Source organism: Pelodiscus sinensis, chromosome 7 (genome assembly GCF_049634645.1).
Source record: "Pelodiscus sinensis isolate JC-2024 chromosome 7, ASM4963464v1, whole genome shotgun sequence".
Classification (NCBI taxonomy): domain Eukaryota; kingdom Metazoa; phylum Chordata; order Testudines; family Trionychidae; genus Pelodiscus; species Pelodiscus sinensis.
In genome coordinates this window covers 473,959-494,721 of record NC_134717.1, presented here as the reverse complement: position 1 = coordinate 494,721, position 20,763 = coordinate 473,959, and the positions used below count along the sequence as shown (strand labels likewise).

Here is a 20,763-nt window from a genome sequence, read left to right as displayed (position 1 = left end):
GGTCTGTGCGGCGCCCGGCGCCCTGGGCCCTGCTCCGCGTCGGGGTCTGTGCGGCGCCCGGTGCTCTGGGCCCTGCTCCGCGTCGGGGTCTGTGCGGCGCCCGGCGCCCTGGGCCCTGCTCCGCGTCGGGGTCTGTGCGGCGCCCGGCGCCCTGGGCCTTGCTCCGCATCGGGGTCTGTGCGGCGCCCGGTGCTCTGGGCCCTGCTCTATGCCGGGTCTCTCGGCGCCACCACACTGGCAATCGTACCTCGTGCACTCTGGAGCGGGGGGCAAAGGTGTCCCGGGGCCCCCCGGAGTCATTTGCTGCTCTCCCCCTGCCAAGGAAGCGGGGTCTGTCTCCAGGGCTGGCGTCTCCCCATCTTTCTGCCGCAGAGGCAGCGGGTCGGGATCTGCTATGGCCCAAGGTGCAGCCGGGGATCCCAGGTGCTGCTTTGTTCTCGCTTTATCTCCAGACAATGGAGCGATGGGCCTGGCGTTAAATGTTTTAACGCGCCCGGGTCCCTTCTGCTCTCCCCCTCGGGCTCTCCCCAGACGGCCGGGCAGTGGAGCAGCCGCCAGAGAGGCCCCGGCAGGGCGCGCCCACCAGCCTGGCCGCATGGCGACTGGCCCCTGGAGATCTGGCCCCGCCAGGCCAGCATCTCATTGGAGTGGCCCCTGGGGAGGGCGCCCTGCCGCGGCGCAGAGCAGGCACCAGGCCTAAACGCTACCGCGCCCCCGCCCTCCGGGAGCAGCGCTCCTTCTTCCCGCCAAGCCTGCCCCCGCCACAGCCGGGCCTGGGTCTGCAGCACCTCCCGGGGCGCTCAGCGCAGGCCTGGCCCAAGGCCGGCGGGAGGCTGCAGAGCCGGATCCCGGCACTTCAGCAGCTTGTCTCTCCGTCCCTGGCGCGTCTCCTAGCGCTAGAGCGCAGAACGATGGCCCCTGGCATCCTGGCTCTGCTGCTGCACCCTCCCTGTCAGGCCCCTGCAGGTGCTGGGGGAGGGATAGCTCAGTGGTATGAGCATTGGCCTGCTAAACCCAGGGGTGTGAGTTCAATCCTTGGGGGGTCCGGCTGTGGCCCTTTAGGGATCCGGGGCAAATCTGTCAGGGATGGTACTTGGCCCGGCCAGGGAGCTGGACTCAATGTCTCTCGGGTCCCTTCCAGCCCCATGAGATGGGTAGAGCTCCCAGGCCTTGGGGGATTCAGCCTCCCGGGGCCTGGCGTGCCGATGGAGTGGAAGTTGTGGGCCTGTCGAAACCAATCCACAGGAAGACGGGTTGGGCAGCTGCCCGTGGGGCTCCTAAGGCCTCTCGGACCCGGGAGAGGTCTGGAACGTGCCCCTTCCGTCACTCCCAGGCCTGGATGTGGGCACCATGGCAACCTGGGCCTGCAGGTGGGGGAGAGGAGATGCGGCACCGCAGCCAGAGGCCCCGTAACTCTTCCCAAGAAGGTGCCAGGCTGGATCCTGAGGGCAGGAGGCACGTTCCTGAGGCTGCGGTTCCAGCTTGGGAGCCTCGGCTCTCCACCCGCATGGCTGCTCCCGAGCCAGCTCCGGTGTCAGGCCCAGTCGCCCAGAGCGAATCAGCCACAGAGCAACGTGTGAGCAAAGACAAACATCACTCTCCTGTTCCTTTGTGGGGGAGGCTGCACCGCCAGGCCCCCCGCACTCAGAGCAGGATGTGCGCCGTTACCAACAGGAACACCAAACCCCCGGCATCGCACTGCATCCGGACCACACACGCCGCTCCCCCGGCATCGCACTGCATCTGGACCACAGACGCCACTCCCCCGGCATCGCACTGCATCCGGACCACACACGCTGCTCCCCCGGCATCGCACTGCATCCGGGCCACTGACGCCGCTCCCCCGGCATCGCACTGCATCCGGACCACACACGCCGCTCCCCCGGCATCGCACTGCATCCGGGCCACTGACGCCGCTCCCCCGGCATCGCACTGCATCTGGACCACACACGCCACTCCCCCGGCATCGCACTGCATCTGGACCACACACGCCACTCCCCCGGCATCGCACTGCATCTGGACCACACACGCCACTCCCCCGGCATCGCACTGCATCTGGACCACACACGCCACTCCCCCGGCATCGCACTGCATCCGGGCCACACACGCCACTCCCCCGGCATCGCACTGCATCCGGGCCACACACGCCGCTCCCCCGGCATCGCACTGCATCCGGGCCACTGACACCACTCCCCGGCATCGCACTGCATCCGGGCCACTGACACCTCTCCCCCGGCATCGCACTGCATCTGGGTCACACATGCCGCTCCCCTGGCATCGCACTGCATCCGGGTCACACATGCCGCTCCCCCAGCATCGCACTGCATCCGGGCCACTGACACCGCTCCCCCGGCATCGCACTGCATCTGGGCCACTGACACCGCTCCCCTGGCATCGCACTGCCTCTAGGTTATAGACACCATGTCACGTTATTGGATTTTAAGGGGAGTGCTCAGATCACTGCTGTGCCCACGGGGGGGTGTTTGCCCCAAAGTCTGTACAAAGGGGCCGTGTGAGGTGTCACATGAAAGCTGCGTGTGCTACTCATGGACGTGTGTGATGTCTGGGGGGGGTTATGGATATGGGCTCTGTGCTGGTACTGGGAATGTTTTCTGTCTGAGACAGAGCAAAGGCCTGCACTGCCTGTTGTAAGGAAGGAATGGCCAATGAATGACTGTGCTAATTAGCATGACCCCAGGGACATGGCTCTCAGAGTGGCCAATACACACCTGAGGAATGTGTCTGGAAACCTGCAACCCAGCCAGGGCGTAACAGCTGCCGGCATGTGAAACACAGACAGGTCACTTGGCCATGTGACCCGCTCCAGCCTGGGAGACACCAGGGATGGATATAAAATGCCATGAGGCAGACGCCATCTTGTCTTCAATTCTGCTACTGATCCCAGGAGCAGCCGTGCGAGGGGCAGCGAGCGGGAAGGAGGCCGACCCGCCCTGGCAGAGGCTGGGCACCAGGGACTGCTAAGCTGGCAGGTTGGAAATCTCTGCTGAGCGCCGTGTCCAGAACTGGTGACTGGTGCGTGTGACGGATTCTCCTTAACGGCCTCACTCGCCGCCGTTTCCTTCTTTTCTAATAAAACTTCAGACTTTAGATGTTAAAGGACTGGCCCAGCGCGCTCTTGTGTAAGATCTAAAGTGTAAACTGACCGGGGATCTGGGGCTGGTTCTTTGGGACGGGGAGGTGAGATCGGGTTCTATAACCCCTCACCTGAGTTAGGCCCAGGGCTGATTGAGGAACGGGGAGAGCTGGGTTGTCTGACGGGTTTTTGCTCATGAGGCTTCCTGCCGGCCGGATTGGCAGTTTAAGTGTTCGGTGCGAGTGCTTTATGGCCTGTTTGGGAAGGTCTCCAGTCAGGGGCTGTAAGCAGTCCTGGTTTTGAGCAATTTGCTCTGAGCAGACACCCTCAGCTGTGCCCAGACCTGTCACACCCCACTCCACCGGCATCGCACTGCATCTCGGCTACAGACGCCGCTCCCTCGGCATCGCACTGCATCTCGGCTACAGACGCCGCTCCCCTGGCATCGCACTGCATCTCGGCTACAGACGCCGCTCCCCCGGCATCGCACTGCATCTCGGCTACAGACGCCGCTCCCCTGGCATCGCACTGCATCTAGGCAACAAACCGCTTCCCTGGCATCGCACTGCATCTCGGCTACAGACACCGCTCCCCTGGCATCGCACTGCATCTAGGCAACAAACCGCTTCCCTGGCATCGCACTGCATCCGGGCCACAGACGCCGCTCCCCTGGCATCGCACTGCATCTGGGCAACAAACCACTTCCCTGGCATCGCACTGCATCTCGGCTACAGACGCCGCTCCCCTGGCATCGCACTGCATCTAGGCAACAAACCGCTTCCCTGGCATCGCACTGCATCTTGGCTACAGACGCCGCTCCCCTGGCATTGCACTGCATCTGGGCCACAGACGCCATTCCCCCGGCATCGCACTGCATCTAGGCAACAAACCGCTTCCCTGGCATCACACTGCATCTGGGCCACAGATGCCACTCCCCTGGATCTCACTGCATCTAGGCAACCAACCGCTTCCCTGGCATCGCACTGCATCCGGGCCACAGACGCCGCTCCCCTGGCATCGCACTGCATCCGGGCCACAGACGCCACTTCCCTGGATCTCACTGCATCTAGGCAACAAACCGCTCCCCCGGCATCGCACTGCATCTGGGCCACAGATGCCGCTCCTCTGGCATCGCACTGCATCTGGGCAGACAGCAGCCAGTGGAGGTCACTCACAACCCACTGCCCAGCATAGCCACCAGCAAGGTACCCCCCACTACGTCACACCCTGGCATCACACTGCATCTAGGCAACAAATGCCATTCCCCTGGCTATTTGTGAACCATGAAGAGAACAGACTAAGCAGAGTGCTGGGAGTTCAGGGGCCGGTGGACGCCTGCCCCAAGGGGTCTAGAGCTGCCAGCCCTGACTCCTTATGTCCACATCCTGTCTGTGCTGGGCTGTATCCTGGAGAAGCAATTAACCCTCCCTATTCCCTGGCTGGCGGAGTCTCATCTTGCTGGAGATGAGGTGCAGGATCAGGGGGATCCCCGACGCGTCACCACAGTGGTGTCAGGGGTGGGATGCGCTGCACCCCATGGATGGAGCTTCCAGCACAAGTAATGAGGAGCAGTAGAAAAGGGGCTTGCAAGAGCCAGGCGTCCTAGGAGCTGTGGGGCGCTGCAGCACTCGGCTGGTGAGTCTACACCCGGGGATTGGCGGGGTGATGGCCTCTGCCTGACTCCTGAATACAGACCTTGTGGGGCTGTGCAGAGGGGGGGGCCTGCCCGTGGGGAAAGCAACCAAGGCTCGGCTGATTGCCCGGCTGGAAGAGAATGACCCATCCAGCGGCCTGGATCCTGTCCCAGCGGGGAGCAGCCACACACCCCTGGGAGCATCTCAGGCTCTCAGACCGGAGGGAGGGCTGGAGCCTTCCAGACAGACGCGGTGCCCACCAAGCCACGCCCTACCAGCAGCGGTTCGCCCAGGGCAGGGTCCAGCCCGGCAGAGCTGCAGTGGCTGGAGATCGAGCTGTGGCTAAAGGAATTGGAGTCATAAGAGAAAGAGCAGCAAGACCGCAGGGAGGAGCACCAGGAACGAGAGAGGCAGCGGCAGCAGGAGCTGGCCATGGGGGAGCGGAGAAGACAAGGGGCCCCGGTTGCGGTGAGTGGGGAGGACCCCAGGGGCCCAGCATGGCCAGACGCTTGGAGAAGCTCGTGTTGGCCTGATGTAAAGACGTGGGGGACATGGACGGATTTCTTAGGGCCTTTGAGCGAGCCTGTGATCTACACCAGGTCCCCCCAGCTGACCGGCTCCAGCAACTCTGCTTGCGGGATCAGAAGGCCGCAGGGGTGCTCTACCAGCTGGAGAATCTGGGTCAAACAGGCCCTGCTGCACAAATTCGGGCTGACTCCCGAGACGTCCAGGAAGAAGTTCCGGGGGGTGCAGAAGGGGGCAGGGGAGACCGATGTGGATCTGGCCTCCCGCCTGGCGCAGTCCTGCCGCAAGTGGGTGTTCGGGGTCGGAGCCCAGACCGCAGAGGCCCTGGTTAAGCCGATGATGCTGGAACAGTTCTATGAAGCGTGTCCACCCAGCCTGAGGCTGTGGCTCAAGGACCGGAGGCCAGAGGAACCCCAGGAAGCGGGAGGCTGGCGGATGAGTTCACAGAGAGCCGGTCCGGGTGTCAGCAGGAATCCAGGAGAGAAAGGGAATCGCGCAGAGACCGGTTCTCGGCTGAGCGATGGAGAGAGTCACCTACAGGGCAAACCTAAGAGACAGGGGCCGGCCATCCTCCCCCCAAAGACACAGCCAGGGCTCAGATGGAGCCAGCCCAAGGGGACCCACAGGACCTAACCTGCCATCGCTGCGGTCAGAGAGGCCACAAGAGGGCTCAGTGCCCCAGGCACCAGGACAGATCCCAGGACCTGAGACTTTCCAGGGTTAACTGGCTGGGGCTGGGGGAAGGGCAGGCTGCCCCAGAGGCAGGGGCCGGCAGGCAAACCTCAGCTCAGAGGGGGGGCAAGGACTCTCAGGCCAATTCCCCTGGGAGATCTGCCCCAGCTGTGGAATTCCAGGCTGAGGTGCAGGCAGACCCTTCCTTGCAGATGCTGAGGGACTGGACTAGCCTGGCGCAGCTCAGCCCCTGGAAGAGGCTGCCAGGAGAGATTCCTGTGGGAGAGGGGATTCCTGTACCGGGAATGGCTCCCCCTGTGGAAGGTAGGGGAATGGGGGGGGGGGTCCAGAGACAGCTGGTGGGTCCCCAAAAGTATCGCTCCAGGCTGCTGTATCTGGCCTATGATGTCCTATTGGTGGGGCACCGGGGGATCCGGCGCACCCGGCTGAGGCTGCTTCAGGCCTTCTTTGTCCCGGGATATTTGCGCCATGCAGCGGTACTGCCGGGCCTGCGTCTCCTGCCAGAGGGCGCGGGAAGCCCGAGACGGGGGGGAAAGCCGCCTTGAGGCGCCGGCCCATCACAGAGGAGCCTTTCCAGGAAAGACTCGCCGAGCGCGTGGGCCCAGCCAAGGAGACCGGGGCACAACCCAAGGGAAGCAGAAGGGCTGGTGCGACTGCAGAGTGGGCCCGAGATGGCCCCCCAAAGCCGTGCAGCAGCCGAACATGGCGGAGCCGGCTCCCGCAGGGCAGCACCGTGGCAGGCCCAAGCCAAGGGGAGCACCAATGTCACCGTCGCTGCTGTACCCGGCAAGGGGGGCGAACTTGCCCAGGTCACAAGCGGAGTCACCCCACTCGGTTCGCTCTCGGAGGGGGGAGAGATGTGACAGTGGGGGGGGGCTGTCTGCTCTGTAACCCAGGGTCCCCCCACACTGTGATGTGAGATTCCCATTGACTCACCCCCACGTGCATTGGCCCAGACACCAGTCCCAGCCGGAGCAGAGAACAAGGCTCTTCCCAGGGGGAGACAAAGGAAAGGAGCTGGAGACGGCACCTGGAGCTGCCAGCCCCTGGCTCCTTATCTCCCCATCCCATCTGTGCTGTGCGGTATCTGGGAGAGGCAATAAACCCTCCTTGTTCTACCGGCTGGCGGAGTCTGCTCTTGCTGGAGACAGGGGCAGGATCGGGCAACCACAGCTGTGGACCTGAGGGCGGAGGCAGAAGGGGGAGCAGCGTCGCAGCTCTAGGGCTGAATGCTCTGACGGGTAGAGGGCTTGGTGCAGAAGTACCCTTTGGCAGGACTGCCTGGCTGATGCTTGCGAGGCTGGAGGAGGATGGTGCCCTGGCAGGAGCTGGGGCATCCTTTGGTGCCAGTTCTCCGGCTGATTCTGCCCTGATCACTGTGGTTTAAGAGCACAGGGCAGGGCAGGGTGAAGCCTGACCTGCCACCTCTCCAGGAGCCAGCATGGGGACGGGCCTGGGACGAAATTAGCCAGAAGGATCCCTGTGAACGGCAGGCGTCTGTCTGGCCTGTGGGAGCCTTCTTGGCTTCAGCTCTCCAGCTACTAACTCCTGCACCCTCGGCACCAGCCTCTGAGCTTGTCTGGCAGAGGAACGGTCCGGCTCCGCGGCCATTCCACCTGCCAAGGTTAGAAACATCCCCAGGGGACGCGGCTCCCACCCCCGGCTGAACTCTCCCTCTGCGGATGCAGTCGTCCCCCCTCAGCTGGAGGGAGGGGGAAGCACATTCCCCCCAGGAAGCTGGGCTCCCCGGGAGCGCAAAGCAAGCCCCTGAAAGGGATCCATGACACAGGGACCCATGTGCCTGCCCCTCTCCAAGGGCTGGCTGAAGAGCTGCAGCTTCCAGCGCCAGAAAGGCCCATTGGGGTCACCCGGTCTGATCCGCTGGCTAAGACAGCCCGAGGGTAACAGTCTACTGCCGCTGCCAGCTAATGACGCTGCCCCTTAGCTCAAGCGGAAGAGGCCTGTGCCTTCATGCCTGCAGGGCCTGGGGGCAGCTCCCAGTTCTGTGCCTTTGTGACGTAGTGGGGGTACTTGCTGGGCTGTGGTGACCCCTGCTGTCTGGAGCAAGACCCAGCAGGGAAAACCTCACTAGGCCAAGGTAATGCCAAACTTGTTGAACCAGTGGCCAGACACCCCCCATGGAGAGGAACAAAGGAAGGTGGATGCTGCCCTGGCTGGGGGGCAGGGCTGGAAGAGGGTTAGTTAGTTCCTGGCTGGAAGGCAGGGAATAAGGAGCTGGGGAGGGGCTGGGACTCCCCTATCTCAAGGGGGGGGCACTGAGGCCTCTTAGCCCCAGTTCCTGTAACCAGATTACATCTGTGCTGCGCTGTGCTGGAGGAGCAATAAACCACCCTCAATTCCACTGGCTGGTGGAGTCTGTTTGTGCCATTTCGGGGTGCAGGAGACGGGGAACCCCCAACGCGCCGTCACACTGTTCTCCCCCCTCCGAGAGCGAACTGAGCAGGGTCACTCCGCTCGTGACCTGGGGAAGTTCGGGCCCCTCGCTACGGGACAGCGCGTCGGCGATGATGTTGGCGCTCCCCTTGACGTGGGTCACTTCCATGTCGTAGTCCTGCAGGAGCAGGCTCCACCGCAGCAGCTTGGCGTTCGTCCCTTTCATCTGGTGTAGCCAGGTCAGGGGGCAGTGGTCGGTGAACACCGTGAAACGCCGGCCAAACAGGTACGGTTGCAGCTTTTGCAGGGCCCACACCATGGCCAGGCACTCCCTCTCTACGGTCGCGTAGCTCCGCTCCCGGGGCAGCAGCTTCCTGCTCAGGTACACGATGGGGTGACGTTCCCCTTTCTCGTCCGCCTGCATCAGCACCGCCCCCAGCCCAGTGTCCGAGGCGTCAGTAAACACGATAAAGGGCTTGTCGAAGTCTGGGTTTACCAGCACTGGGGCCTTGGCCAGGGCTTCCTTCAGTGCACAGAGAGCCCTCTGGCACTGCTCCGTCCAGACCACCCTGTCGGGCCTCCCCTTCCTGCACAGCTCTGTGATCGGGGCAGCGATGGAGCTGAAGTTGGGCACAAACCTCCGGTAGTACCCCGCCATCCCAATGAAAGCCTGGACCTGCTTCTTGGTCTGGGGCACAGGCCAGTCCCGGATGGCCTCCACTTTGGCCGGCTCTGGCTTCAAGCAGCCGCTCCCCACCTTATGGCCCAGGTAGGACACTTTGGCCATTCCAACCTTGCACTTCCCAGCCTTTACAGTCAGCCCAGCCTCCCTCAGCCGATCCAGTACCTGGCTGACCTGGGCCACGTGGTCCTCCCAGGACTGGCTGAAGACGCAGATGTCATCGATGTACGCTAGGGCACAGTTCTCCATTCCCCTCAGCAGCTGGTCCACCAGGCGCTGGAAGGTGGCCGGCGCCCCTTTGAGGCCAAAGGGCAGGACCAGGAACTCATAGAGCCCCAGTGGCATGATGAAAGCCGATTTCAGTCTGGCCTCCTGGTCTAGCGGCACCTGCCAGTAGCCCTTGGTTAGGTCCAGGGTGGTGAGATAGCGAGCTCCCCCAGCTTGTCCAGGAGCTCGTCGGGCCTTGGCATCGGGTAGGCGTCGGACACCGTGATGGCGTTGAGCTTCCGGTAGTCCACGCAGAACCGGATCGACCCGTCCTTCTTGGGAACCAGCACCACGGGAGAGGCCCAGGGGCTGGAGGATGGCTGGATCACCCCCAGGGCCAACATGTCCTGGACCTCTCTCTCCAGGTCCTGGGCTGTTTTCCCTGTGACCCTGAATGGGGAGCAGCGCACCGGGGGGTGAGTGCCCGTCTGCACCCGGTGGACAGCCAGGTTGGTGAGACCAGGCTTGTCGGAGAACAGCTGCTGGTGGGAGCGCAGCACCTCCCGGATCTCGGCCTGCTGGGCCGGGGTGAGCTGGTCCGAGAGGGAAATTGACTCCAGCGAAGAGTCCTCTCCGGACCCAGGGAACAGGCCCACCAGGGGATCCTCCCCCTGCTCCTCCCAGGGCTTACACACGGCCAGCACCAAGTTCTCCCTGTCCCAGTACGGCTTCATCATGTTAACATGATATACCCGCTGGCCGCGCGTCCGGCCCGTCAGCTCCACCATGTAGTTCACCTCGTTCAGCTGCTTAACCACCTTGAAGGGGCCGTCCCAGGCGGCTTGCAGCTTGTTCTTCCGCACGGGGATCAGGACCATCACCTGGTCCCCGGTAGCGTAGGCGCGGGCCCGTGCATTGCGGTCGTACCAGACCTTCTGCTTCCTCTGGGCCCTGCTCAGGTTCTCTCTGGCCAGGCCCATGAGCTCGGCAAGTCTTTCCCGGAATGTCAGGACGTATTCCACGACCGGCTCACCCTCCGGGGAGACCTTCCCCTCCCACTCGTCTTTCAATAAGTCCAGGGGGCCCCTCACTCGCCTCCCATATAACAGCTCGAACGGCGAGAACCCCGTGGACTCCTGGGGCACTTCCCTGTACGCAAACAGCAGGTGGGGTAGGTACTTGTCCCAGTCCTGCGGGTGTTTGTGCATAAAGGTCCGTAGCATCTGCTTCAGAGTCCCATTGAACCTCTCCACCAACCCGTTGGTCTGCGGGTGATACGCTGAGGCCCAGGTGTGTTGCACCCCACTCTTCTCCCACAAACACCGGAGCAGGGCCGACATGAAGTTGGATCCCTGGTCCGTGAGAACCTCCTGGGGAAACCCCACCCTGCTGAAAATGGTCAGCAGTGCGTCTGCCACCGTGTCTGCCTCGATGGAGGGCAGAGCCACGGCCTCGGGGTAGCGGGTGGCGAAGTCCACCACCACCAGGATGTATTTCTTCCCTGTCCGGGTCGCTCTGTTGAAGGGCCCCACAATATCCATCGCCACCTTCTGGAAAGGTTCCTCTCCATGGGGGGTGTCTGGCCACTGGTTCAACAAGTTTGGCATTACCTTGGCCTAGTGAGGTTTTCCCTGCTGGGTCTTGCTCCAGACAGCAGGGGTCACCACAGCCCAGCAAGTACCCCCACTACGTCACAGCCTTTGCACCACAGCCCCCAGGGTGCTTGGGCCCAGTGCTGCGGGGGACAAGGAAGGCCACGGGGAAGGGACAGTTTCCGACAGGAAGAACCCTGCAGCAGCTGGCAGGGAAGAAGGAGCCCCTGTGCGGGGATTCAGGGCACTCGGGGGCAATCCAGGAGCCGACAGGTCTGGTTCACACCTCCAGCAGCACAGCGCCCCGAGCTGGGACAGTGGGGAGGGGACACCCCCTACCGATTCGCCCCCTGCTCTCTGCTGAACAGCCTCCCCTGAAGCCAGGCTGGCCCAGCCCCTGATGGGAGACGGCCCCCCTTGACTCCCTGCCCAGTCAAGGTGAGCCTGCCCAGTGTGCCAGCCTCCCAGCCCGAGCTGTGCTGAGCCGGTCGCCCCGGCCAGGCAGCCACAGGGCACTGAGCCGAGGAGCACAGCAGCAGGGCCGGAGGCGGGGCGCCTCGCGCTAGGCCAGCAGGAGGCCCTGCTGGAGGAAGGGAGCCCAGCTCGGGGGAAGGGAGCACATTGCTCAGGCAAAGGGTCCAGACTCCACCTGCAGCCCCCGGGCACATGGGTGAGCCGGGAGCAGCCAGCTGGGCCCTCGCTCGCTCCGACCACAGCAACAGCCCAGCTCTGCGGCTTGGGGCCATTTACAGACACGGCACTGCGGCCTGGCCTCAGCGCTGTCATGTCCCTGGGACAGCAAGTGGGAGGGGCCTCCTGAGACCTGCTGGGGCAATATACCCTTCATAACGCCCCACGCACAGGGGTGTCCCAGTACACGGGGCCCAAAGGCAGAGCCAGGGCTGCCTGGGTATCCAGGGCAATATACCCTTCGTAAAGCCCCATGCACGGGGGTATCTCAGTACACGGGGCCCAAAGGCAGAGCCAGGGCTGCCCGGGTATCCGGGGCAATATACCCTTCATAACGCCCCACGCACGGGGGTATCCCAGTACACAGGGCCCAAAGGCAGAGCCAGGGCTGCCCGGGTATCCGGGGCAATATACCCTTCGTAAAGCCCCATGCACGGGGGTATCTCAGTACACGGGGCCCAAAGGCAGAGGCAGGGCTGCTCGGGTATCTGGGGCAATATACCCTTCATAACGCCCCACGCACGGGGGTATCCCAGTACACGGGGCCCAAAGGCAGAGCCAGGGCTGCTCGGGTATCTGGGGCAATATACCCTTCGTAACGCCCCACGCACGGGGGTATCCCAGTACACGGGGCCCAAAGGCAGAGCCAGGGCTGCCCGGGTATCTGGGACAATATACCCTTCGTAATGCCCCCCACACGGAGGTGTCTCAGTACACGGGGCCCAAAGGCACCAGGCACAATGTGTTGCCCTACTGCTGCACCAGGCCCAGGGTGCCAGCCTGCACTAGGCACAGCACAGCTGGCCTGGCTTTTAGCCAGGCATGGGCCCAGGAGACAGCTGGGCAGGGGTGGGAGGCCACGGCCGTCTTACCCCACACAGGGGCTGGCCGGGGGGAGAGGAGCTCAGTCGCGCTGCCTGGCGCCCCCCCCCCCCCCCCCAAGGCCCAGGAACAGGAGGGGCCTGGTCTGGGAGCCGGGCTGAACCGCTTGGCACTTCTACTAAGGAGCTGGTGCCACCTATCGGCAGCTGCTAGCCCTGCCTGTTTAGGACAAAGCCTCTTCCGGGCCCGGGGCCCGGCCCTGTTCTGCCTGCCAGGCCCTGGGTGCCGAGGGGAGACAGGCCGTGCGCAGCCCCAGGCGCCGCGGGCCTTAGGCCACAGCCACGCTGCCCATGGCAGGACGGGGCCGTGGCGGAAGCAGTCCGGGCGCGAGCCTCGTGGCACTCGCCGTACAGCCCCTTTTATTTGGCAGCACCCGAGGGGTCCGTGTGCCGCCGGCCAGATCCCATTTCGCCAGCACGCGAGCGCGGCGGCTGCTGGCCAGGCTGCGTGACCGGAACGCGCGCAGGAGGGGCTGGGCGCCAGCCGCACGCCCCGTGTAGAGCGAACCACGGCCCTGCCCGGGGCAAGGGGCGCAGGGACCCCCTTCATCGACACGCCCAGCTCCCTGCCCGGGGCCGGGCCTGTGTCCTCTCTGAGCCGCGAGTGCCCAGGAGCCTGGTGCTGCGGGCTGCCGGCCTCGGAGAGCAGCCGGGGCTTGGACGGGCTGGTGTGGGCAGTGGCTCTGGGCACGCCGGCCGCCTAGGCAGACAGGACGATCTGGGGGCGACCCTCAGTTCCCGCGTCCTCTGCCGGCGGGCTGGGCCCGGGCCCTGCGGGGTGCAACAGCAACGCTGGCTGGCCCGGGGCTGCTGGGCTGATGCCTCTGAAAGAGAAGAGAGTCCCTTGGACCTGGCAGCATCTTCCGCAGGCCTCCTGCGAGTCGCCCTCCTCCTCCCGCACCCAGCCCCGGGGCCCAGCCCCTCCCTTCCCGTTTTGCTCCCAGCTCTTCCTGTGCCCAGGAGGCTGGGGGGGGCCCCACGTTCCCCTCCCCCGCTGCTCCCCATTTCCTGGGGCAAACGCACAAGCCCCACTGGAAGAAGCTTCTGGCAGAGGGGATGCCAGAATCAGGCCTGCCCTTACCTTTGGGTGGAGGGGGGCAAGGCGATCACCCTGGGCCGGGCCGTCAGAACCACCTCGCCGCGGCTGGCCTCCACCATTATGTTCTGGAGCGTGTTCTCCAGCACCCGCTGCACCAGGCTCCTGGCCACGGGCAGCCTAGAGGTGTAAGGGGGAGGTCAGGGATTCGGGCCCCGCGCTGCGCTCCCCACAGCCGGCCCACCACATGCCAGCCGGGCCCCTCCTCACCTGGCAAGCGCCTCCTTCTCCTCCTGGCCAAGGGCACTGTGCAGGCTGTCCTGAGCCGCCCTGGGGGAGCCGCCTGGGCTCAGCGCAGGCTCGCCCCTCTCCTCCGCTCCCGCCCTGCCCCTGGCACACGGATCTGGGGAGCCACCCGGGCTCTGCCTGCTGCCCCCGAGCGGTGCTGACTCTTCAGACCAGAACTGGTGGAAGTAGGGCACGGGCTCCGCCAGGCTCTGGCTCATGGCCTGCTGGAACTGGCTGTCCTCCAGCAGGCCTCTGCAGGGGAGGGAAAGGGACAAAGGCTCAGGGACAGAGGCGCCTCGAAGCCTGCCCGCCAGGCCCGCGGCCTCAGGGAACCGGCCCTTTGGGAACCCCAGCCAGCAGCTCTCCCGGGGCCAGTGAGCAGCTTGGCCCGCCAGCACCGGGACTCGAGCTCCCTCGGGTGCGTCTCCACGGCAGACGATCCAGCTGCCACTGCCGGTCCAAGCAGCGGCTAGTGGTCAGCTCCTGCGAGGGGCGCTCCGGCCGGGGCTGGCAGCCCTGTTGTCCCCAGGAGCTAGGGGAAGGGGCCTGCCGCGGGACTCTGACCCCAAGGGAAGGGCCTGTACCTGAGCACTGCCATCAGCACATCAGCGACCATCTGCTGCTCCTGTTCGGAGGAGCCAGCCAGCGCCAGGAGACGCGGGTCTGTCCCGAGGGCTCCCGCCTCCTGCGGCCCGGCCTCAGCCTTGCTCTCGCCCGCCCTCTCCTGGCAGTCCCTGGCAGCGAGAAAAGGGCAGAGGGGCTGTCCGGACACAGGCCAGGGCCTGCACGCGGCGGGGGCGGAGGGGCCGGGCTGTGATCAGTCGGTAGCATCACGCACACACCGGGGCTGAAGCAGACACTGGCTCCCCAGCCTGGCCCGGAGAACCTCTCGATGCGGGAGATGGGCTCTGACGACAGACAAGGGCGCTCTGGGAAGCCCGAGGACAGCTCGCCGGGGCCCCACTGGATCCGGGGAGGGGACGGTGCTGTGGAGCAGCAGGCCGCCGTGCTGGCAAGCGGCTGGGAGCCAGGGCAGGGCGAGGGAATGGGCGGAAGGGTTCCGCCTCGCGCCGCAGGCAGCTGCCACTCACACAAGCAGGTGAGCAGATCAGCCTCGACCCACGGGGATTACTGATGCCAGTGAACTGCAGCCAGCCTGGACCGGGGGCCGATGGCTCCAAGCCGCCGCCTCTGCCAGCTGGCGTGTTCTCTGGCCAGCACCGCAGGGGAGAGGGCGTCCGAGTCCTGCCCGTACAGAGCCAGGGGCAGGAGCCAGCGGGGGTTCTGAGCTGGAGGTGCCGGCAGCAGCCAGCAGAGGGAAGTCGAGGTGCCACTTGGAGGCCAGGCAAAGGGACACAGGGACATTACAGTCACAAGAGGCAGTGCCAAGCTGTCACCCCAGCCAGGCTGCTGGTGTCAGCCTCCCTGAACTGCCCCTGCCACCCGCGGAGACGCACCCGTCGCCAGCTGCGGGCTGGGAAATAGCTGCCGAGCTTCTCATCCTAGGCAGGGCAGAGTTAGCGCTTCTGAGGGCACGGGCCTATGAGATTCGGGGGGCCCTCCAGGCCCCAGGGAGAGGCCAAACACGAGGGGTTCAAAGAGTGGGAGAGGGCTGCAGGTGGAGGCAGGACAGCGGGCATGGGGGGAGGGGTTCGGCGTACAGGGGGGACTCAGAGCAGACGGGGAGGGGGTCTGGGCAGGCTCAAGTTTGGGGTGTGGGGTTTAGGAGGGAGTGGGGGATTAGGCTGCAGGGATTGGGGTGCAGGGCCTGGGAGGGGCTCAGGGCTTGGGATGCTGGGTGCCTACCTGAGAAGTGCCCCTTTGGTGGTGGTGGTGGCGATGGCCTGCAGATACCCCCCCCCCCACACACATACACACGCTTCCCAGCCAATGGGAGCTGCGGGGACAGAGCTGCTCCTGGCGATGCGGCTCCAGCCCGGCAGGGGGCGGAGCCGCCTCCCTCACACCCTGGCCGGGGGGCTGGATAACACACGGTGCCTGCAGCCCAGGGGCCCCCCGAGCCCGGACCCGCAGCCCCTTTCCTAAGGCAGCAGGGCCCCGGGCACACGTGGGGCTCTGGGCAGGGCGCCAGCGGCCTCTGGTCTTACCAGCACAGGAAGTGCGAGGGCAGCTCGGAGCAGAAGCTGCCCAGGAAGTCGTCCATGGAATGGGACCTGGCGGTCACTCCAAGGTGCAGCAGGTGGGACCTGGGGGGCTCCGGCTTGGCCCACCGTCCGCTGGCTTCTCTGTCCAGCAGGGGCCGCCTCTGGCAGCGGCTGGCGGGCAGGCTGGGCGCAGGCAGGTTTTTTAATGGGGGGCAGAGTCTGTGGGGAGGACAGAAATGCCCCTTTGCTGAGCCTATGGCTGGCATTGCCCCTCGCCGTCGGCGCTCCGCCCAGGGGCAGGGAGTGAGCGCAACTGGGCGGGGGTGGGACCATCCACGCAGGCACCAAGGAGAGGAGGCAGCACCCCAGCACGGGGCTAAGGGGGATGAAAGGGGACTGGCCCCAGGCTGGCGCCGCCGGAGGCCTGGCACCTCCGTGTGTGCAGAGCGCTCCTGGCCCGGCGTTCGGCGCCTGCCTGAGCTCACGGAGCCCTGCGGGAAGACGGGCCCCAGGCAAAAGGGCAACTCAGCCTGCATCGCCCCCAGCGTCGCCGCCGGCGGAGGGGAACGGTCCTGCCGCCGCCGCCCATCCTCGCGGGACTGGCGCCCCTTGCACGCGGGGGGTGGGTCATCGCTGGCAGAGCTCGCAGGAGCCAACCGGGGCCTACAGCCAAAGCCTGCAGCTTCCTCCTCAGCCATCTCCGTCCCAGCCAGCCTCCCTGCCCCTGCCGGTGAGCAATGGGGGTGCCCCCAGCCCCAGCCTCGCACCGGCTCTGGCGGCTCCAGACACGCCGCGCTGGATGCACACAGCCACCCCAGTCCTAGAGCCCCCTGCTTGAGGTCCCACAGCCCCTAGTACTGTCCCCTCGGCCAGGCACCCCGACGCGCGGCCACCGAATCCTCTGGCCACGGGTCCAAAGCTCTGCGGTGCCAGACCTTCACCCAGCAGCATCTTTAACCCGCCCCAGCCAAGCAGCCCCCTCTATGGACCAACGCCTCCTCCCAGCTCGGCGCTTCAGCCTTCCAAGCCACGAGTCTTGCTGGCTCTGTCCTCCCGCCCCCAGTCTCCAGCTTGCGGGGGCGGAGCCCTTACCTTGTACTTGCTGGTCGCCGCGGGGGGCTGAGCGAGTTTTTCCTCGGCAGAGGAGCCTGGCGCGTTCTAAAGAGGAAGGAAAACCCGAGTGAAGGGGAATAAAAAGCAGAGCCAGGCTCGGTGTTCCCCTCACCCAGCGTCTCCGGTTTGCGTCTCCCCAGGCTCCCGTCAGACCCTCCCTTCCACACTCCAGACGACCGGTCGTTTCAGAGCTTGCCGGACAAGGGTCTTTTGATTTCCTTCCAGAGCTACCCCGGCTCGGCCCTTCCCGCTACACACCCAGCAAAAGCTCGGAGGGATTTAGTGGGTAAAGCAAAAGAGCCAAGATCATCATGGGCTCTACCAGTAACCGGCCACGTGAGCGGGGGAACGACGACCCCTCGCCTGCATCCGCCAGACGGGCTACGATTTAGGGACGGTTCCTCGCTGAACCCCAGATCCTGCGGAGAAGTTGGGAAAACAAAAGGAGGCTCCCCAGGAACCGGTCCTTACTCGGGCATGCTGCTTCGGATTGCTCTCCGCACCCAGGTCCTTCTCCGAGATGGTGAATTCCACAGCCTGCCGCTCCCGCTCGGCTTCCCACGCCTGCAGCGCCCGCTCATAGCCAGCCAGGCTCTGCTGCACGACCACCTAGGAGACCAACCCTGGATTAGAGGGAGCAAGGTCCCCAGCAATCAGCATGGGATGCAGGACTCCCCCAGCTCCATGGCTGCATCTTTCTCCCCGCCTGCCCCCCGGGCAAGGCGAGTCCTGTGTCTCCCCGCCCCCCCCCCCCCGGGCAAGGCGAGTCCTGTGTCTCCCCGCCCCCCCCCCCGGGCAAGGCGAGTCCTGTCTCTCCCCATCTCCCCCCCCCCCCGGGCAAGGCGAGTCCTGTCTCTCCCCATCTCCCCCCCCCCCCCGGGCAAGGCGAGTCCTGTCTCTCCCCATCTCCCCCCCCCCCCCCCCGGGCAAGGCGAGTCCTGTCTCTCCCCGCCTCCCCGCCCCCCCGGGCAAGGCGAGTCCTGTGTCTCCCCGCCCCCCCCCCCCCCGGGCAAGGCGAGTCCTGTCTCTCCCCATCTCCCCGCCTCCCCCCCGGGCAAGGCGAGTCCTGTGTCTCCCCGCCCCCCCCCCCCCGGGCAAGGCGAGTCCTGTCTCTCCCCATCTCCCCCCCCCCCGGGCAAGGCGAGTCCTGTCTCTCCCCATCTCCCCCCCCCCCCGGCAAGGCGAGTCCTGTCTCTCCCTGCCACCCCGGGGCAAGGCGAGTGATGTAAACGGGGAAAGTGCCAGGCCCAGCTCAGCACATTACTCATTACACAAGCTTTTCTCACAGTTAATTTTTCTATGCTGAGCCACGGCCACAGCCCAGGCAGGAGCGGGGATCGAGCGCTCCGGTGCCTGAGTCAGTAGTAGGCTGTTTGCTGCCGGGGGCCGCCCTAGAGGCAGTGAAGGATGCAGGCTCCTCCCAGGCTCACCTCACACACCAGATCCACGCTGTAGAAGCGTGCGTTCCCAGATGCGTGCAGGGTGATGATGCAGTGGGTACTGGCCCTGGGCTGCATGACCCCCGTCTCCGGTACGATCTGTAGCAACTAAGACACAACAAGGACTCGGGTGACGGATGGGACAGGCACTGCCCTCTCCTAGACATCCCAGCCACTCAGTTACCTACACTGCCTGTAAAGAGTTAAACCCAGAGCCAAGGGGTCTCTCAGAAGCTCCAGGAAGTGCTGGCAGGGAGCCAGGAGAGCCAGTGGGGGAGTGTGAGATCTGAACTGGAAGCAGTGGTCTCCCAGCTGCAGTCTGTGTGGCCAGAGGAGAGATACAGAGATGGACTGAGCCAGGAGCAACCGGTATGTGGGTGACTAGGGAATGTTTATTTAGACACAAGCTATTTTCTTTAGTTTGGGGTTTGCTGAACTCTGTGCTGAGCCCAGGTGCCCCCCCCCCCCCCCGCCCCGCAACACTGTAACTTGTAAACTGAATCCCAGGGAAGCTAATCTCTGTGCTTTTAATCTGCTTTTTTTCATTGATAAATGCAAATGTAACCCCTAGCAACCAACCAGATAGGTCTTCCTTGTTTTGCTAATAGAAGCAGCTTTTTACGCCCGTGATCTGATCCTGTGTCCTATTCAGAAAATGCCGCTTGTTTTCAAGCTCTCTCCGAAGGAGTGTTAAAGAGCTTGGGGGTAGCCCACAGGAAGAGCTTCCCCGGGATTCTCAAGGGGCTTGGCGTTTGGGCGACGGCAGCGTCTCCCCCAAGGTCAGGGAATCTGTGACCCTGGGGAGAAGCCTTTAGGGGCGGGGTATTTTAAGGTCTCTGAGGCCCCCTACCTTATGCACTCTGAGAGTATGTCTAGACTGGCGACAGAAGCATGTAGATTAGGCTACCCGGCATAGGCAGAGAAGCGGGGATTTAAATCATCCCGGCTTCATTAAAATAAACAGCTGATCCGGCACAGCGCGGTAGTCTAGACATGGATCTGTCGGCTGGGGAACCCTTTGCCAACCGATCCCGTGAGCCTCGTTTCACTCCACTCAAACCCAGCTGTAGGCCTCCCCGGTGTCTTTGCTCACATCCCCAGTCATCATCCTCCAGTTTCTAATCATCTTTCCTCCCGTCTGCCACTACAGACGCCACGGAAGTGCCCATCAGACGCTGTCTGGAGGCAGTCAGACCGCAGGGCCCTTCCCCGCCCAGCGGCGGAGCCGAAAGGAGACCTTACCTCGCTCGCACTCGATGGGCCGACGCGCCAGGCAAAGAGGACTGCCTCACTCTCGGAGGCATTGTTGAGAAAGACGAGCCGGCTGGGCTTGCTGTAGACTGGGATGTTTCCGAGGCACACCCTGTGCTGGGACAAGAAGGCTGGCTGGAAGGAGAGAAACCAGGCAGGACCGTCAGCCAGAGAAGATGGGTGCACTTCCCTCTGCACCCTCTAGCAGTCTGGTCAGCGGGGAAGCCCCAGATGTATTTAATGCTGGGCATACTGTTCCAAGCAGGCAACTCCTGCCTGGCGCCAGGGCCTGGCCTGTCCTCCAAGGGGCCATGCGGCCTCCGTGAACAAGCTGTTCCTTGCCCTGTGTAAGGAGCCACCCTGCTGGCCGTGTGCAGACCAAGGGATCCCTAGTGCACTGGCTGAGCAGCCTGCCCAGGAAGCAAGGGGCACGGCTGTCTTTGGACACGGGCACTGCCAAGGAAAAGCTGCTCTGCTCCCGGCGCTTAATCGTCACTAGCGCAAGGGTCACGCGCCAACATCGCAGCAACCGCTCTGGTTCTGGGGCCCGTGGAAATGGGACCTGGAGTAAAGAGGTTTTCAGGGCAACAGCCGCCGTACACAGTGGGACGTAGTGGGGGGCTGTCTGCTCTGTAACCCGGTGCCCCCACCTGGCTGCGCTGGGCTGTGTGATTCCCACGGACTCACCCACATATGCATTGGCCCAGACACCTAGGCCCAGCCTGGGCAGATAACAAGGCTCTTCCCAGAGGCAAAGGGAGGGAGGTGGAGACGGACACCTGGCTGGGGGCAGGGCTGGGAGCTGGGCAGTCGGAGCGTGGGGAAGCATGGAGGAAGGAGACTAAAACCAGCACAGGGGGTTCAGGGTCTGTGAGCCCCTCCCCCCAAGGGAAGTAGGGCTGTTGGCCTATCCTGTGCCTACATCAAACCTACGCTGGGCGGTATCTCGGAGAAGCAACAAACCCATTTTTACTCTACTGGCTGGCGGAGTCACGTCTGGCTGAGGCCTGGGATGCAGGGTCGGGGGCACAGACAGGAATCTGGCTTTTCCAGCAGCGGGCTAGGGAGCGCCGCCTGGAGTCAGAGGCTCAGAGAAGAGGCCGCCTGCCACGCATTCTGGAAGGGCTGCCGTTCCCACG

The 20,763-nt window shown here is 64.5% G+C and overlaps 1 protein-coding gene across 6 annotated transcripts in view; it reads right to left on the bottom strand.

Moving 5' to 3' along the window:
* Window positions 1–12,726: 12,726 nt before the first annotated feature.
* The window catches only part of CFAP65 (cilia and flagella associated protein 65), a 40,693-nt gene continuing 32,656 nt past the window's right edge, over window positions 12,727–20,763 (bottom strand). For 4 of the 6 annotated variants that reach the window (XM_075932933.1, XM_075932934.1, XM_075932935.1 and 1 more), the window contains 6 exons: window positions 19,616–19,759; window positions 18,365–18,481; window positions 17,406–17,543; window positions 16,914–16,979; window positions 15,825–16,040; window positions 14,486–14,624 (listed from right to left, as the gene is read on the bottom strand). In XM_075932933.1, coding sequence (XP_075789048.1) covers window positions 14,547–14,624; window positions 15,825–16,040; window positions 16,914–16,979; window positions 17,406–17,543; window positions 18,365–18,481; window positions 19,616–19,759 — 759 coding nt within the window. In that variant the 3' untranslated portion in view covers window positions 14,486–14,546. Of the gene's footprint in view, window positions 13,217–13,473; window positions 13,609–13,698; window positions 13,969–14,300; window positions 14,451–14,485; window positions 14,625–15,824; window positions 16,041–16,497; window positions 16,508–16,913; window positions 16,980–17,405; window positions 17,544–18,364; window positions 18,482–19,615; window positions 19,760–20,763 lie in introns of those variants that run through there. The other 2 variants (XM_075932938.1, XR_012905091.1) reach the window with 2 other exon arrangements.